At 46.9% G+C, this 16819-nt stretch overlaps 1 protein-coding gene across 1 annotated transcript in view; it reads right to left on the reverse strand.

Annotated features, from left to right (window-relative positions):
* Positions 1–16819, reverse strand: part of TMEM232 (transmembrane protein 232) — an 843610-nt gene that overhangs the window by 409690 nt on the left and 417101 nt on the right. Inside the window, exon 8 of the mRNA XM_086963014.1 lies at positions 10854–11032. Coding sequence (XP_086819140.1) covers positions 10854–11032 — 179 coding nt within the window. The remainder of the gene's footprint in view (positions 1–10853; positions 11033–16819) is intronic.

The raw sequence follows: 16819 nt of genomic DNA on the forward strand, positions 1-16819 counted from the left end.
CCCATATAGCATTTGAGCTCAATATGGCCAACATCGCTATTTTATCATAACCGCGTTTAGAGCGCAATATTAACCTCTAGACTCGCCCAGCACGCATGCGCATACAAGATAACGCATGCGCGTGCTGCATAACACTAGAGCGAGGCACTGCGCATGCGCGATAACATAGCAGCTCCGCGCATGCGCTATGACGCGCACTACTTTCCCGCACTTGCGCAAACAGGACCACCATGACAAGGCGGTTAGCGCGCATCCCTCCCTCTCTTTCTATCCCGAACAGGTGAATCAAATTAAGAGAACAGTATAAATTACAAGTAAGGCGGCCCACTCACCTCACATCGGGCGCCGCGGAAGGACGAATAGGTCCAAGGAGGAACCAGACCGAACTACTCGTGAGTAAAAACAAACCTCCTGTCCTGCAAAATGGGGTAAGCAACTACTCTTCTTCTCCCTACAGGTTAGATAGCCTTGTGTATCTCATTTATCTCCACAGGGTCTCTTTCTCTGCCAGGCGACCCATGAGGCTTTTTACTGAGAAATAACAGAGTGAGGACCTAGTATCTATACTTTCCTGTACCTCACCTTGTGATTTCGTTTTTTAGCCCACCACCCCTCACTAACGGTTCATTATACCCTCACCAGCTCCATGGAGTCTCCATGAGCTCACTCTAGCCGCACATAGGTCGCACACCACCTTATAAGCCGGCAAACAGTGGTTTTTATTCATGCCACCCTAATATGACTCTACCTTGTACGTCTTGTCTTTGTCCTATGTGTTCTGTGTAGAAAAGCTTGAGGGAATCCCTCTCTAACAGTTATAGCGCCTTAGCGTGCGCAACACATAGTCAAAATAAGACACACACTTAAGTTAAGTTTATTATAAGTTTGCACCTTTTCACATTTCTCTTTGGTCCTGAGGAAAGCCAGCTTAGAATTAAAAGGCACTGGCTGAAACATGTAGACCACACTGGACGCCGGAGGTCATTATAACACTCCTTTAACGTCCTCTTGCCTTTTTTAACGTGCTAACAGAGGCCCAGTTTATTAAATATTGTTAATCCTCGGGTGCTGGGACCTCCTGTATAGCATTCTAAACTTCACTTATCTCACCCCCTCACTGCACACTCAGCAATATACCAGCTCCGCAGTCACCTGGCGTTGTAGCACACCCGGGGCACATTCGGTGCCACTGTGGTGGGCCCGATGATGAAGTATGCCACCGACTAGGTCGGTGGGTGAGGGCTTTATAAGGAAAACAGTGCTTTTTTCCTTATTTATTATTGTCTGACGTACCTGAGTCATTTAAAAACCTCCCCCCTAAACTAGCTAGTCCACATTGATTTATATATCGGTGTCTGAATACACATGGGGGCATATTACCAACAAGTAGCGATATTTATCGCTAAATAGGCTTAGCGACTGCCTATCGCTGGATATGTTAGCGGAGAAAACATGCTATTAGCAACGTTTTTCTCCATTGTGCTAAAATATCCAGCGATAGCGGCGAAATGCATGAATATCGCTGAGAATACAGCGATATTCACGCATTAGCGACAAAATGCTCTTAGCCATGTTATCCACCTCCCGTTGGATAATATGGCTAAGAACTGGTCTGGGCAGGTGTTAGCATTTGGAGATATTTGCGCTTAGCGCGAATATTTCCAACGCTACGCCTGCCTTGCTAATAGGCGATAGCGACGTTAGCGACTGCATTTAGGCGCTAACTGGTTGGGTACGCCCACTTTGCAAGACATTAGCGATAAACATCCCAGACATGCAAAGCGGGCCCAAACCGCTCGCTATCGCCTAAAAGCTGTCGCAAACATCAGTTAGCGACAGCTTGCTAATAGGGCGATAGAATTATTGCAGCTTAGCGTCCGAAAACGGCCGCTAAATCAGCGATAATTGCCTATCGCCCCCCCTTGGTAATATGCCCCACAGTTCGAAAAGAATGAACAACATGTCACTGGGTGTGAGATGCATAAAATGCCATTCGGACAGTACAAGACAGCACAAAGTACAGTTAGAATTTCACATAAAAATGTCATAAATGTTTTCTTACATTACTTAATTACACATGCAACTCATACACAAAAGAGAGGATGCTACTGGTCAAGATCATAACACGCAGGTATTATTAATAGGCACCTGGTTATTGTCAGTAAACATTATTTATTTGTCTTCATGCTTTTCAAAAGTAAACAACCTCTCCTCGGTTTTCTGCTGTGTTCTTTGCTTTTGGTACTTAACACATTGTGGTTTCTACATCAATTCACTTAGTAACCAGCAACATCTAGTGGAAAATCTTTGTATGACTGAAAAGAATACTGTAAACATACTGCAACGAAGAGTTATTTCATGCATCTGTCTTGCATTGTTAACATCGTGCAAAATGCAATCTGTAGAGGTACAGGTTTCCTCCTAATAATCAAACTGAGGCAGGATTAGAGGGAAGTTGCGTTTATTTAATTATAATAAGGTATTTGGGAAGAGCGCCGGGCAACAGGTGTGACACGCGCTGAGCTGGGCTCTGACTAGCGCGAACCGCCGTTCGCGCATGCGCAGAGCCACGTTTTCCACCCGCGCGTGTTACGTCACACGCAAGCCGGTAGCGTCTAGAACGCTAACACCACATATCTCCCCTTTTTACACAAATGAATTTTAACAGTTCAGTGTTCATGGATGTCTCACTCATAGTCTTTGAGGTGTAATGGTCTGATCACCATTCTCCCAGCGCGCGTGCGTCTCACCGGAGTGGTGGCTCCCTGGATGACCTCAGGAGTGGAGCTCTCCACCTTTTCTCTCTCTTGGCCATATCCCGATCTCCCGGGTATCGACTCTTCTTTTGCTGGGGTTACCTTCACGCTTATCTCCACCAGGTCTTCACTTTCTATGCACTCATCTCCACCTCCCAGACTTCCATACTCTGATTCTCTTTCCTCAATACTTCCTTCTTTTCTTTGACCAGAAGTGCAGTTGTCTTTCTCCTCCGGCCATTTCACGATCTTGTTTATCTTGGCCATGCGATCTTGAGACCACACCTTTCCGTCACTGAGGAGGGCTCCTCTACTGTACACCTCTTCCACTTGTAGGGGTGGGCTGTACTTACTTTCGCCTTTCTTCTTCAGTACCGCTTGTTTTACTCTCACCCATTCCCCTTTTTCCAACGTTGACTCCTTCACTCTTTTTCTTTGGTTGTAGTGGTCCGTGTACACTCTCTGGGCTTTCTCCAAGTTGTGCTGGACCACAGCGCGCCACCATTTACTGGTGACTGTTTTTTCTCGCCAAACTACATTGTCCTTCGTGAACGGGTGCCTGCCTCTGAGAATCTGGAAGGGACTGTACCCCGTCACAGTGGGAGTAATTCTATACGCCCACAGCATTCTTCGAATTTCTGCCTCCCAGTCTTTTCCTTGCATAATGGCTGCTTGGATTGACCCCATCAGAACTCGGTTAAACCTTTCCACCTGTCCATTGCTGGCAGGATGGTACACTGAGGTGTGTTTGGACTTGATTCCATTTCTTTCAGTGTATCTGTGCTACTTATCGGATGTGAATTGCGGGCCATTGTCTGTCACTATGGTCCTCGGGATGCCTTCCCTAAGGAACACCGAAGTGAGGAATTTTATGACACTCTCCGAGTCCATCTCCTCTTGCACATGCACTTCTTGCCATTCGGAATACTTGTCCACCAGTACACACAAGTTCTTGGCGGTGCCTTGTCCATCTAATATTGGCCCTAGGATGTCGACAGCTAGGTCTTCCCAGGGATCACAAGGTTGTTCAAAGCTGCCTAACGCTGGTCTCAATGGTTTGAGTACCTTGTCTGACTCCTGGCATTGGCTGCAGTCTCTGACGTGTCTCTCAATCATGCTGTCCATTCCTGGCCACCAGTACATCTGCTTCACCCTCGACTTGGTCTTTACAATGCCGAGGTGACCTTCATGCAGCTGGTTCAGTAATGTAGGGATAAGCTCTTCTGGAGGCACTACCTTATCCCCGCGATACAGAAATGTTCCCGAGCAACTCATAGATAACTCCTCTCTCACTTCGTACAGTTTCATGGTTGCTTCCTTCAGCCTCTTCTTTTCCGGCCACCCATCGACTAGGTACCTCTTGATCTCCTCCAAGGTCTCATCTTGCCTGTATGCATGTGCCCATTCCTTCATGCTGATAGCTTTCTCCATGTCTTACATTACTGCAACAATTTCTTCACTCTCCTCTGCAGGTGTGGGTGCATCTTCCATGGCTGAGGCCCTGCTGAGATAGTCCACCACCTTGTTGCGTGTCCCCGGGATGTATTCCACGTCGTTCGTGTACTCTAATAGTTTGAGAGTCATCTTGGCAATCCGCGGGGTGGCCGTGGCATGCCCACTTGAGGTCAGTACCTTGACTAGGGGCTTGTGGTCAGTTTGTAGGTGAAACCTCATGCCCCACAGGAACTGCCGGAACTTTCCCATTGCCCACACAACAGCTAGCATCTCTTTCTCTATTACGCTAAACTTCTGTTCAGTTTGCGACAGCGCCCTTGATGCAAAGCTGGGTGTCTCAACCGTGTTGTTGTCTCTCTGTTGGGCAAGGACTGCGCCCAGACCTTTTTCGCTGGCGTCAGTGGTGAGGATCGTGGCTCCTGCCGGGTCATGTCCTTGCAATAGCACGGCCTGGCTGATGTTCCCTTTCAGCTCCTCGAACTCCTTCTGGGCCTCGTCATCCCACTGGAAAGTTGCTTTGTCTCTTATAAGTTGCCGTAACCTGTGCGTTTTTGTAGCAAAATGTTGGACAAATTTGCTGTAGTACTGGGCCATTCCTAAGAATGACCGTACTTCATCTTTGTTGTTGGGGGCTCTGGCCTCGCAGATTGCTCTGACATTGTCTTTCTTGGGCGTGATCCCTTGTCCGCTTTTTTTTTGTGCCTCAGGCAGGTCACGGATGTCATTCCAAATCTGAACTTCTCCCATTCCGCTGTGAGTCCTCTTTCCTGTAGAACGCTCAGCACTTTGTCCAGTTTGGCATCGTGGTCTTTACGATCCATCCCCATTACCAGGATGTCGTCCTGGAAGTACTGGATGCCTTCGACATCTTTGAACAGGCGATGCATGAGCTTTTGGAATACCGCTGCGGCCGATGCCAGACCGAAGGGCATCCTGCGGAACTGATAACAGCCATAGGGGGTGATGAAAGACGTAAGTTTCCTGCTGGACGGGTGTAGGTCGATCTGGTGGTATGCCGACGTGAGGTCTACTGTGGAGAACCACTTCACCCCCCCGGTTCCCGCCAACATTTCTTCTATCCCAGGAAGAGGAAACTTCTCCACCACTAAGCATTTATTCAGTTCGCGCAGGTCCACACAGAGGCGAACCTTGCCTTTGGGCTTTCTGGCAACCACTAAGGGGGCCAACCACTCTGAGCTGTCGATCGGTTCAATGATCCCTTGCTCTTCCAGTCAAGGCAGTTCCTTCTGGACCGCTTCCCTCACTGCGATGGGCACATTGCGGACCTTGTGAGACACCGGCTGGGAGTTTTCTCTGAGCACGATTTTATGCATGAACTTCTCCAGTTTGCCCACCTTGCCACCAAAGACGTTGGGAAATTCTCTTCTCACTCTTTCTAGGTCTGGCGATTGCTCACAATCTGTTAGCAGCACCTGTTCCTTGCCTCCTGGGTCTAGCTTGGTCCCCAAGTCTCCCTGGTCCCTCCATCCTAGCACAGAGGGTCCCTTCTCAGCTACGTATAGCTTGCATGTGGCCGTTCTCCCTCCGAACTCGAACTTCAGGCTCCGGTATCCTTCTATGGGGATCGGGTTGCTTGTGTACGACACCGGCCTGATGTCTGGCGGGTTTAGCTGTGGGCCTAGGCTCGGTTTGAATTCTCCTTCCCACACCGATCTCTGCACAACGGTGTACGGGAATCCAGAGTCAATTGCAATCCTGATTTTCACACCTCCTATTAGCATGTCTGCTCTCGGTTTGCCAGATCGCTGGGTGTCGATGCCTAGTACTTGCTCCTCGATGCACAACACTCTGTCGTCCTCGTCAGACTCTTCCTCGGCGCCTTCATCCTGCTGCTGTTGCGCTATGTTTTTCACCATCGTTTTCTTTTCTTTCTTCCGACACACTTTCTCATAGGGGCCTATCAGGCCGCAGAACATGCACTTCGCACAAAAAGCGGGGCAGCGTTTGTCTTGGGCTGCGTGGTTTGCACTTCCGCACCTGTAGCACGTCGATTTGGCGAAAGAGGACTGCTTTCCTGCTTGACCTGGTCTTCCCACCCATTTACTGGTTCCGCGGTTGTCTCCCGGCGCCATTTTGTATCTGCTCGATGGTTCCGTGTCGTCAATCTTGTTAACCATGACTCTTTGCGCACTCTCTTTCTTCGCAGCTTCCGCACATCTCTTGGAGAGCTCAGCTTTTTTCACCATAGCGATCACTTTTTTCAGTGTTGCCTCGACATGAGCCCATAGCTTGTCCTGCACATTCTTGTTGGTGGTGTGCTTTACTATCTGGTCCATGATAAATTCCTCTTCCAGCGCCCCGTACTTGCACGTGACTGCTAGTCTCCTCAGGGCTGCCACGTAATCGTCAACTGACTCTCCATCGCCTTATTTCCTCTGCTGAAAGTTGAATCTGTCTATAGAAACGCAAACAGCTGGGCGGTAATGGGCGTCTAGGTCGTCTAGGGCTTGTTTGAAGACATCTGCGTCTGCTGCTTGTAGCGGCGTCCTCGCAATGTTTGTGAACACCCTTATTCCCTCCGGGCCCAGGTTGTGCAGCAATATCCATCTCCGTCTTGCGGGGTGAATTCGTAAATTGATTCGTTCTCCAGGGCTTCTAAGTAGTTCTTGAAGTACTCCCTCCATTACTCCCACTTCATTTGTGGTTCCCCTGGTCTGGGCAGAAACGGGATCGGTGCTGTGAGGGATGACGCTTGATTGCTCATCTTGACCTGTCTCTCTGGCCCTTCTTCCTGATTCGTGAGGCTGCCAGGCGTGCTATTGCTTCCTCCCTGGCTTCTGGGGCTGCCAGGTGCGTTGGCGCCTTCTGCCTGCGACGTGGTGGGGCTGGGCTCGCTTCCTCCCGCTCCCTCGTGGACACCCTTCTCAGCCAGGGCCCTTGGTGGGGTGGTAGTGTGCTCCTACCGTGCTTATGCGCAGGTCGCCTCACTTCTTGGCTCACCGACTGCGAGTGCACTTGATCTTGTCTCTGTGCCTCTGCCACGCTCTTCCCTACGTATTTGCAGTGCCTCCACGCTTCCTTCCTTCTTCTGCAGGTGGATGGCGCGGATAGTCTAGTTCTGGACTTCCTGCGTCTCTGCTTGCTCGGTCCCGCCACGTGTTGCACCTAATCTTCTTCAACGAGTGGACAGATCCCACTACTCGTCGCCACTGTAGAGGTACAGGTTTCCTCCTAAAAATCACACTGAGGCAGGATTAGAGGGAAGTTGCGTTTATTTAATTATAATAAGGTATTTGGGAAGAGCGCCGGGCAACAGGTGTGACTCGCGCTGAGCCGGGCTCTGACTAGTGCGAACCGCCCTTCGTGCATGCGCAGAGCCACGTTTTCCACCGGCGCGTGTTACGTCACACGCAAGCCGGTAGCGTCTAGAATGCTAACACCACACAATCTTTCTCTCAAACTCATTTCACTTTTGACGTGCGTGGCAATCGTGTTATAAGTAATAATAACGTTTATAAATTATTCAATAGTATAATCCTGGGCCCAAACTCACCACCTGAACAGATGCATTACACAGGTCCAAACTAAAAGAACAGCTATCAGAAACACAGAACAAATAGCCTGAGGGAACAGGTAGAGGCGAGTGCATCTCGCTGCAGTGCAGTTCTTCGATGCGACAGAAGATGAACGAGTGGGAAACGTCAGCTTCCAAGCACCACTGCAATCACTGCATATTATTAAAAGAGAAGCTCGTAAACCACTCTGGAGAAAATGGGATGTGTTTAGGGACAAATTGATTAGTTTCTGTTACGCTTAGAACTTCTGTATATTTAATTACATACACTGTGCTGACTTAACTGCAGAACACTGGAGGGCTACATTGACAAGTTTGGCAGAAGTAAGGCCTCACTCAGCCTATTGTAAAAGGTGCCAAACAGAGCAAAAAATTACCTTTAAATATTTCTCAGACATGAAATATAACTAAATGCACATTGTAGTTTTCTACTTCCTCTCTTCCCCTTCCTTCTCCACATATATACTATAGAAAACATCCTTTGTATATGTGACCTACAGCAGTGACTGAACCACAGCTACCAACTGGCCCCACATCACTGCTGTTATTTTCAACCAACTCCGAGCACTCTGCTCTGTAGCGGTCGGTAGTGGGAGTAGCTGCCGGGCGGTGACGTGGGGAGGGGCAGGGTGGGAGGTAGTAATCTATGGATTACGGAGGATTACAGGTAAGTAAACATATAAATAAATAAAACGAATTTCGTTGCGTGCACTGCATCGCATTTGGGGATGCAGTGCGTGCAAGGAAATTTGTTTTATTTGTTTATCTGTTTACTTACGTCACAGCCCGGCAGCTACTCCCACCACCGACCGCTACTGACTCTGCTGTTGGGAATTGGAGGCCCTTCTAATTGGAAAATACATTTGAAGACAGAATTTATAATGCACTGGACCAGCAATTGTGAGCTGGCTGCAGGATACCCTCCTAACACAGGGTACTTGGCATGATAAAATCATACAGGTGAGGCTTTCAACACAAGGGTGCCCAGTCTTTTCTCAGACTGTGGTGCTCGGCGTTTGACTCGAGATTCCTTCAGAGGCCTTAATCAAAAATGAGAGACGGTCATTATGTGCTTGATATCTCATGAATTGTATAATATAAAGGCATCTTATTATGTGCCCATATATAAATGTATGCAATACTATTGTCATATGGAGGTATTAGGCCTGGTTAAGAAACGCCATTTTTACATGCTCACTTTCTTAAGTTGCCTTTCTTCACCTAAACATGGTGACATTTGACACACATTCATTTGCGTGCACGCACAGGATAACAATACTCAAACTAGTTTTACTTACAATACCACTTCGTAGGCACTCTATCAGAACACCATGAACATTCTGTACAAGAGCTAAGTTCAGAACGCAAGATGTTGTCATTTGTTTTCAGCTCCTCAGCGACAAAACTATCATAATAGAATAAACAATGGCGGCCTGACTGGGGCTTCAGCATGGTAACATTGTGGATGGTATTGTATATATGACATCAAGCCTTTGTTTATTCAGAGGAGCATTTCACTGGCACTGAGAGGTCGGTCCATGCCGGAATTCCATTTCAGCTGATCTGTTACCTTAATGCGAGGGATGCTGTCCAACTCTTCACCAAGACAGGCAGCTACCCAACAGGGATTTGGCAGATCCACTCACCTTAGACATAATAGGGTAGAATGCGATATATACGAGTTCTCTATATTACAGTACTTGTATGCAAACATATAGTTTTGTGTAATCAGCAAAATGGTTGAATTGGTCATCTTTTTCACCATTCTTCTAATGTAAATCACATTATTCTGTTTCCTTCTATTAATCATTGCAGCACATGTATTTTACTCAAGAATAGCAATGCTTCAATAAATATTGAAACTGCAGGTTGTGTATTTCTTGTGTATCTCTTTTGGTATGCCTAAGTGACTGAGCGAAAGAGTTCTAGGTTTATTATCACGATTTCTTCGGGGAGTCAGGGTTGTGAGGTTGCACATTCATTTGTCACTCTGTAAGATTAGGAATACAGGTGGTGCACTGTGACCTACCAGGATATAATCCAACATATCCTATCTGTTTGCTTCCTTGGGCCAAATCAGTTTGTCAAGCAACAGCAACGCAAACAGTAGAGCCTGTATGCAACCTGGGACATGGTCAAAGAAATCCTCAGAGCTCTTCATATGAAATGAATTCAAGCCCAAAGAGGACTGGAGCTTGGGACAGCATGTAACAGAAAGTGCATGATTTAAACAAATGTTTATTAAAGAGAAGTAGGCATACTCATACTTAGGCCTCTATGTAAGACAGGGTGTCTAACATGTCCATGCCACAGACAAAATAATTTCCCTATGTAGAAATCCTATCCAGTAAACCTTCACCAACCATTGGAGGTTTTCTCTCTCCATTGTCCCACTTTAACAAAGAGAAGGTTTTTACTGTTTCAGGCTGGGGAACTGCCTCAGAAGAGGTTTGAAAATACTGACAAACATGCAACTTTATGGTTTTTCAAAACAATTGACTCCACTCTGAAACACCAACCAACCCACCTGTAAGCTGACTGCCACACAAGGGTAATTCCAAAAGAGAGGAGGGGTTCAGTGTGTGAGAAAATTAAATTACAAGTGTAAATTAGCATTCCGTCAATTGGGATAGAGGATTTGCACTTGCAAATTAAAGTCTTTGTGCACCTAAATTACAGTGAGCTACACAAATTATTTGAAAGCTGGACCCTTAGTGTGGATCCATCCATTGGAGGAAATTGATGACCTGCCGTCAAGGAATTTGTATTAATTACAGAGATATCCTTATTTGTGAGACCACTTTCTCCCAGATACATCTATAAAACATCCTTATTTTCCCGGCCTTAGACACCACAATGATACATCTCACTATAAACACCAGTGAGAATGTCACATGTCTGCCGACCAGATCATTTGCTAGGAGTGAAAAGTCTTTGCACAAGGTTCTGGCATCAACTAACACAGGTGGGCACATGGAAGAACCATCCCTCCCTTCTCTAACACGTCTGAGCAGCTGACTGCTATCCCCATACTCTGTAAATGGCATTCAAGTGTGAAGGTTCTTTCTACCTCATGTTTCACCTTCCCACCACGGGCTCATTCTTACCAGTTTTCGTTGAAAAGCTCCTCTTGGAATTCAGGAAGATGACTTAGAACATCAGGCAGGTGTGGATTGTTGCTGCGAACACAAAACCAAGCCAACAGGCTGTGCCAAAGGACCGGATTCATGCCACATTCTGTGCCTTTATCTTTATAGCTTGATTGACGAATGGGGGTCGGATCAGACTAAAAGAAAAAAATAAAGAGATGCATGAATGGAAAATCCCTTTCATGGAATATACAGCAAAAGACAATTGTGTGGCGATTGGAGCACATACGTGAACGCACACGCGCGCACACACACACACTCACAATCTGTAATTTATCAATCAATTACTACTAAATAATTCTTCGACTGATCAAACACATGCCTCTCATTCAATTGAGACAGGGTAGACGGGTATGTTTTCTTACTTTTTTTTCCTGGTACAAAGTTGGGAGGTAACTCTAGTATTAAATGTAATAAATGTTTTATTATTATTAATGAAATTCTTATATTAGTGACAGATCAAAAAATGTACTCCCTAAGAGCATGTGGTTCCTAAGAAAAGGGATATATGTATTTAGCGGGGAGCATAGATGAGTCACTCCTGAAATAACCTACACTTGAGCACACATGCACCACAAGCAAAATAGTCTATACAGATACATGCTTAAAGCAGAACACAAGCACACAAGTTAGTGTCGACTGACACAGATGCTGTAGAGTTCTTGAAACTGTTGCTCATTCATCCCTGATGAAGGAAACAGAAGATCCAGTTGGTAAAACATTTTTTATGGTCTGGCTTGATAGTACAACTGTTGCCAGACAATTATGTGAGCATCACCAAGAGAGGGGCTTTGGCGCTTCCCACATGCTGGGAGCCTGGAGCACATGTTTTGATTGGGCAGACGTTGTGTGCATCCACAAAAAAAGTGCTTGCTCTCCTGTAGATGTGATAATTTGTATCTATCCTGCTGGCTGATCTTGAACTTTCTGGGGCAAAAACATGACATTGTAATGCTGTAAAAGTGTCTTAACCCCTTCGATGCTGATGACGAGCTCAGCTCGTCATCAGCCACGGTGGTCGTGTGCTGATGACGAGCTGAGCTCGTCATGAATATATGGAAACAAGAGTTTTCCAGCACAGGGGAAAAATGACCACAGCAGCCAAGGTGTTAAATAACTAGGATTATTTACTGTATTTGTCTTTTCTGCCACCAGATTTACAACAAACGCAGAAAGTTTTGTAGTGCTACTGTAGTGCTACAAATCTTACCACAAAGTGCAGTTTGTGAGTCAGGCCCTACATCTCTGAAACACATCACAATTTGTTCTGGCAGAGAATACTTATGTATTTGATATTTATGCTCTATTTTGGGAGACTTGTGGATTGAGTCTTGCGTAGAGGCAACAGCACAGTGTATGAATGGTCAAATGTACATAATTGTCAAATGTATAGCTCAATTTACGACTAAGGCAATAAAAATATTACACAAATGTTGCCAAGTAAAGAGGCCTCTTCAAACACATTTTTTTCTGATCCTATAAAAATAGTCCTTATTGGATACTTTGCATCTAATTTGATATTTGTTTGTATTTTTTAGGTTGTGGTGAAACTCAATATAATTTCACATACAGAATCTGTTGCCAGAGTGTTCCCACAAAAATGTCTTGCAACTTTTTTAGATTTTTATAATTTGACAATTTTTCCTAATGCTTGTTTGATTATAATATATTACTTTTACCAGCATCTCAAATGTTTTTTTCTGCGGAACTTTGTAAATGTGTCCTTATAATTAAGGAACATAGGCATAGATGCATCAAGCGAATCTGCGATCGCAATCACAGCAAAACAGCGGTTGCGATTGCAAATTCCACTTCCGCAATGCATCAAGTGGAAAAGCAACAATTTGCGAATTCGCAAAACAAAGAATCGCTAAACCCGTAGAAACCCCCACTGCGATCCCTTAACAAAACCCGGTACCGTGAAACCATTAACGAGTACAAAACTCAAATAAAAGCAGCTCAGTCGACGTATTTCGCCGACAAAATCCTGAATGCTAAATCTAAACCCAAAGAGATCTTCCAGATCATTAAAAAGTTAACGAACACATCCCCTGCGGTGCATGTCGAGAAATCTGTCACCCAATGTAATGACCTTGCCGAATTCTTCTATCAGAAAATCAACAAAATGTATTCAACTTTTTCTTCCCCAAACATTGGCCCGTCTACTCAACCTAATAACCTTCCTAGCCTGCCACATTCCCCCACCCCTTACAGTTTAACTCACTTTCCCCCACTAGACCTCTCCACTTTAGAATCACTAGCCCTCAGTGTCAAATCAGGTTCTCCGGCCGACCCTGCCCCTCCTGACATCCTAATGGCAGCATCCCATACCATCCTGCCCGTCATCAGAGAGGTACTAAACTCTTCCATCTCCTCTGGCACCGTTCCAACCGTTTGGAATCAGGCCATGGTTAGGTCACTGATCAAGAAACCCAATTTGGACCCGTCTGATTTGGCTAACTACCGCCCTATTTCTCTGCTCCCTTGGTTGAGCAAGGTTCTGGAGAAATATGTGAACCAACAGTTAGTGAACTATCTAGAGGACCACCACATACTGGATCCCACCCAGACGGGTTTCAGACCTAAGCACGGGACAGAGACCGCCCTCCTCATGGTCATAGAGGAAACGAGAAAAATCTTGGATCAGGGAGGATCAGTGGCAGTGATCCTCCTTGATCTAAGCGCGGCCTTCGACACGGTCAGTCAGGACACCTTACTGAGCCGCCTGTCCTGTGTGGGGATTAAGGATAAAGCTTGGGCATGGTTTGAATCCTTTCTGGGGAACAGATCCTTCAGGGTCTTTGATGGCGATTCAGTTTCCTCCAGTAGGCCTCTAAATTGTGGAGTACCTCAGGGCTCCTCTCTGAGCCCTGCTCTATTCAACCTATATATGAGACCGCTGGCTAATGTCGTCCGCCCATTTGGAGTCAAAATCATCTCATATGCGGACGACACGCAGCTGGTGGTCTCACTGGCGCAGGAGGCATCTCGAACTGCGCCAGGGGGGCTCAGAGAATGCCTGAAGGAAGTGAGGAACTGGATGTCGTCATCATCCCTGAAATTGAACGGAGAAAAAACTGAGCTGATGCTCCTAGGACCATCAGAGCCGGCATTTCCCCCTTCCCTATGGCCCCCATGCCTAGGACCCCCTCCAACCCCCAAAAACACCATCAAAAGCCTTGGTGTGTGGCTGGACAGTTCACTATCTTTCAATGTCCAAGCCACAAAACTGTCAGCCACCTGTTTTGGCATTTTGAGAGTGTTAAATAAAATCTTCCCCCTCCTTCCCATGGAAGCCAAACAGGCTGCCATTCAAGGGCTCATTCACTCTCGTCTTGATTTCAACAACGCACTTTATCTGGGTGCACCAGAATACACCCTTCGTAGGCTGCAAACTGTACAGAACTGCGCAGCTCGCCTTCTACTTAAAATCCCTTATAGACACTCAGTGAGGACCGGACTGACTAGCCTTCATTGGCTACCGGTCCGGCAGAGAGTTCTGTTCAAGGCGCTATGTATAGCCCATCAAGCCTTCTGGGACATGGGACCTATCATCACCCGTGATCTGGTCACCCATTACATCCCAAATCGTAGTCTTCGTTCCAGCCAGACTCTCTTAGCAGTAGTCCCAAGAATAAAAAATCTAGGACGGGCGGAAGGATGTACAACGCAGCCAAGGCCTGGAATACTCTACCATTTCATCTCAGAGCCACTCTGAACCTTACTATGTTGCGCAAACGACTGAAGACTCACCTATTCACATCCGCTTGCTAAAACCGTTGTTTTTTCCCCTTTCTTGTTCTCTGTAGGTCACGGTTATCCTAGCGCTTGGACGCCTTCGGGCAACAACTGCGCTCTATAAATCCCCAAGTTTACAAGTTTAGTTTACAAGTTTAAAAGTGATTCTCCACATATTCTGCGAATTTAATAGCGAATTCGCAGTCAAATAGCGAATTAGCAAACAAATAGCTATCCACATGCATTAGCAATCGCAAATAGCGAAAACACCTTAATTAGCAAAATACGAGTCGCAATTTAAGGAGAAGCTAAACTAGGTGGTAGCCATGAAGTCAAAGTGGCAAAAAAAAGAAATTTTGGAAAGAACAAACAGGTGTTGGCTAAATCAAACACACTTAAGGAGACTCATTAGGAGCATGAGGAAAGTCACAATGGCAGGTCTATACATCGTGGTAAGGCGGCTGAGGCTCCAGGCTGCAGCCCAGAACAGACGCAGGAAACATGAACGCATCTTCCGGCTGTGGATTACACTACTGGGACAGACTGAAGATGATATCTACTCCAAATACAGGCTCAATGGGGCAATGATCCTGAAGCTCATCAGAGACCTTGAGCACTTGGTGCAGCACCCAACACGGAGGACCAATGCTGTGCCCACCCAACAGGAGTTAATGCAAACTAAACAGGACTTCTATCAAACCACCCATTTCCCCCATGTAATTGGCTGCATCGACTGCACCCACATTCACATCTGTCCACCCGCAGAGACCGAAAACATGTACAGGAACCGCAAGTCATATCACTCCATCAACATTCAGGTGGTCTGCAATGGGAAGACCATCATTACAGACATTGTGGCACAATACCCAGGGAGCACGCATGATTCATTTATCTTCCGGCACAGCGGCATACACACCCGCTTGGTCAGGGGTGAATTTGGCAAGGGACATCTCCTAGGTAAGTACACATGCTCACATACAGTATGTTAAGACCATGTTGCCGCGCATAACAGGCACTGACCCTCTGCTCCTCCCTTCGGGTGACACCGCCTACGCCCTCCGTGAATACCTCCTCACCCCATACCTCAACCCAGCAACACCACAGATACGAAGGTACAATGGTGCGCATATACACACCAGAAATGTGATTGAGCGAGAATTTGGCATGTTAAAGAGTAGATTACGCATCCTCCACAAGACTGGCGGGGCCCTCAAATACCGGCCCGAGATCTGCTGCCGCATCGTGGCCATGTGCGCTATGCTGCACAATATTGCCACCAAGCGGAGGATACCTGTTGAGATGTCTGGTAGTGAGTCAGAGGGGGACGACCTGCCACCTGCAGATGTGCATCATGCACATGGGGAGAATCCTGCTGAAGGTCACAGATGCCGCGCACACATCACACAGAACTATTTCTTGTGCATCCATACCCCTCACACAACACTGCACTCATGCAAGCTACATCAATGATTGACATGAGGAAGATTTGTTGTCAAAATAAAGCTTTTGTTTATTTCACAAGGTCTCAATGTGCTTCCATCAGCAACAAATAAGGGATCAGCTTTTAAACATCCAAGGTCATATATCCTGAGCTGGCGTGCATGGTTGCCTCACCACGGCACAGCCTGAAATGTAATGCAAGTAGAGCCTCCTGCCGCACGCACTCTGTCGCCTCTCAACCTCCAGGTTAGGCTGGTTCTGTCGGGATGCAGTGTTGGGCTGGGCACTGCGCCTCCTGTCTGTTTGCACTGGCACAGACAGGCTGCTGAGGCTAGATGCCCCTTCGCTGGCATCACCCCCCCCTTGCATTGCTATGGTCCGCAGCCTGGTGGTGCTCCACAGCGTTGGTGACCTGCTCCAGGGCCCTTGCTACGTCAGCACAGCATTGGACCATCTGGATTTGCATGGCCAATGATCTTCGCGAGAGCTGGGATGTGGTGTTCCCGATCAGGTGATTGGAACAGGTGTAGGCTGACAGCCGTGTGAGCAGCTGCCTGCGGTGTCTGCGGGTGATGTCTTGCTGCGCTACCATCAGCTGGTTGCTCTCCTTCACCGCCATGGTCAGTTCCTGCACACTCTCTGTGAGGAGACTGATGTTGCGTGCTGTTTTGTATAGCTGCAGCTGCATTGCTGCCATGTGCTGCGCCTGTTTGCGGTGCACATGCAGCATCTGAGCCTCAATGCCC

Source organism: Lissotriton vulgaris, chromosome 3_1 (genome assembly GCF_964263255.1).
Source record: "Lissotriton vulgaris chromosome 3_1, aLisVul1.2, whole genome shotgun sequence".
In the NCBI taxonomy this organism is placed as follows: domain Eukaryota; kingdom Metazoa; phylum Chordata; class Amphibia; order Caudata; family Salamandridae; genus Lissotriton; species Lissotriton vulgaris.